Source organism: Cetorhinus maximus, chromosome 38 (assembly GCF_964194155.1).
Source record: "Cetorhinus maximus chromosome 38, sCetMax3.hap1.1, whole genome shotgun sequence".
Classification (NCBI taxonomy): domain Eukaryota; kingdom Metazoa; phylum Chordata; class Chondrichthyes; order Lamniformes; family Cetorhinidae; genus Cetorhinus; species Cetorhinus maximus.
Window position 1 is genome coordinate 1,874,602 of NC_135916.1, and position 1,298 is coordinate 1,875,899.

A 1,298-nucleotide genomic window follows, 5' to 3' on the forward strand; every position below is an offset into this window, starting at 1 on the left:
CACCCTGAAAATGTGAATAAAGAAAGGAAGATAAACATTAACTGCTCTCGGACACACCCCGGATACTAATCGGAAAGGATATCGATGTGTGTTATTGCAGGAATGAGAGTCGGAGTTGGGGGAGGGAGTGGAAGTGCGGGTGAAGCGCATTTCAGTGATTCAGCGGGAATATTGGATTTACAGGAAAATAAAACATTTCCACCTGAAATCAGTTCCCAGCGCGGAGACAGGGATCAAATGATCAGGGGATCAGCTCTTTCATGTGAAATGTGGGTGGCTCTGAAAAGAGCCTTTGGGTTTAGAGGTTTACAATTTGCTCGGGATCTTTCCCTTCTTTTCTGTCTTTGCTTATCTCGTTTTGGGCTTGGCCCTCGCTATCGCCACTTTTTTGACGCCCGTCACCTTCTTGGCCGGAGACTTTTTCTTGGGAGCTGCTTTCTTCACCGGCTTTTTTGGAGTTGCCGCCTTCTTGGCTGTTTTCTTGGCCGCTGCTTTCTTCGCTGGGGATTTCTTGGCCGCTGCTTTCTTCGCTGGGGATTTCTTGGCCGCTGCTTTCTTGACTGGAGTCTTCTTGGCCGCTGCTTTCTTTGCTGTCACCTTCTTGGCTGCCGCTTTCTTCACTGGAGATTTCTTGCCAGCTGCTACCTTCGCCTTCTTTCCCACTTTCCCCGGGGTTGGGTTCTTAGGGACTTTGAAGGAGCCCGAGGCGCCCGTGCCCTTGACCTGAACCAGGAAGCCATTCTTCACATTCCTCTTGATGCTTTGCTTGATCTGGGAGCCCAGTTTCTCCACATCCAGCCCTTTGCCGCGCAGCGCCTTCTTGATCGCGGGCAGCGACATCCCCTTGCGATCGCTGCAATCCGCCACAACCTTGAGGATCTGCTCGCCCAGCTTGGGACCGGCTGCACTGCTCCGGGGAGCCGCCTTCTTCTTCTTCTTGGGAGTCTTGACCTGGGCGGCGGGAGCGGCTGGAGGAGCCGTTTCGGCGGCTGCAGTATCGGTCATGTTCCGGGACTCTGCACAAAAGTGTCTCTGTCGATCTGAACGGGCTGAGAAATGAAGCCGCTGGTGGCGGCACTGAGCAACTTAAAGGCAGCGAGCGGACGGGGCGGAGACAGGCTGCTGTCAGCTCCAGGCTGCTGCTGCCTCTCTGTGTTTTTCTCTCCTCACAAACTCCCCAATTCCATTGAAATTCCGGCTCTGCAGTGTCCCAGACTGAATCCTTCTTATCTCTGACATTGTAATGTTCGCTGTCGAAAATATTTCACTCGAATTGAAGACTCCAATTTCGATTTAAA

At 52.5% G+C, this 1,298-nt stretch overlaps 1 protein-coding gene across 1 annotated transcript; it reads right to left on the reverse strand.

Annotated features, from left to right (window-relative positions):
- Window positions 1–336: 336 nt before the first annotated feature.
- LOC144672349 (histone H1-like) lies at window positions 337–1,005 on the reverse strand. The gene has a single exon (XM_078534195.1). The coding sequence runs from the start codon at window positions 1,003–1,005 to the stop codon at window positions 349–351; it is 657 nt and encodes a 218-aa protein (XP_078390321.1). The 3' UTR covers window positions 337–348.
- Between the last annotated feature and the right edge of the window lie 293 nt (window positions 1,006–1,298).

Excerpts from the sequence above, each read along its gene's own strand:
- LOC144672349 (XM_078534195.1), bottom strand. The coding sequence starts at position 1,005 with ATGACCGATACTGCAGCCGCCGAAACGGCTCCTCCAGCCGCTCCCGCC.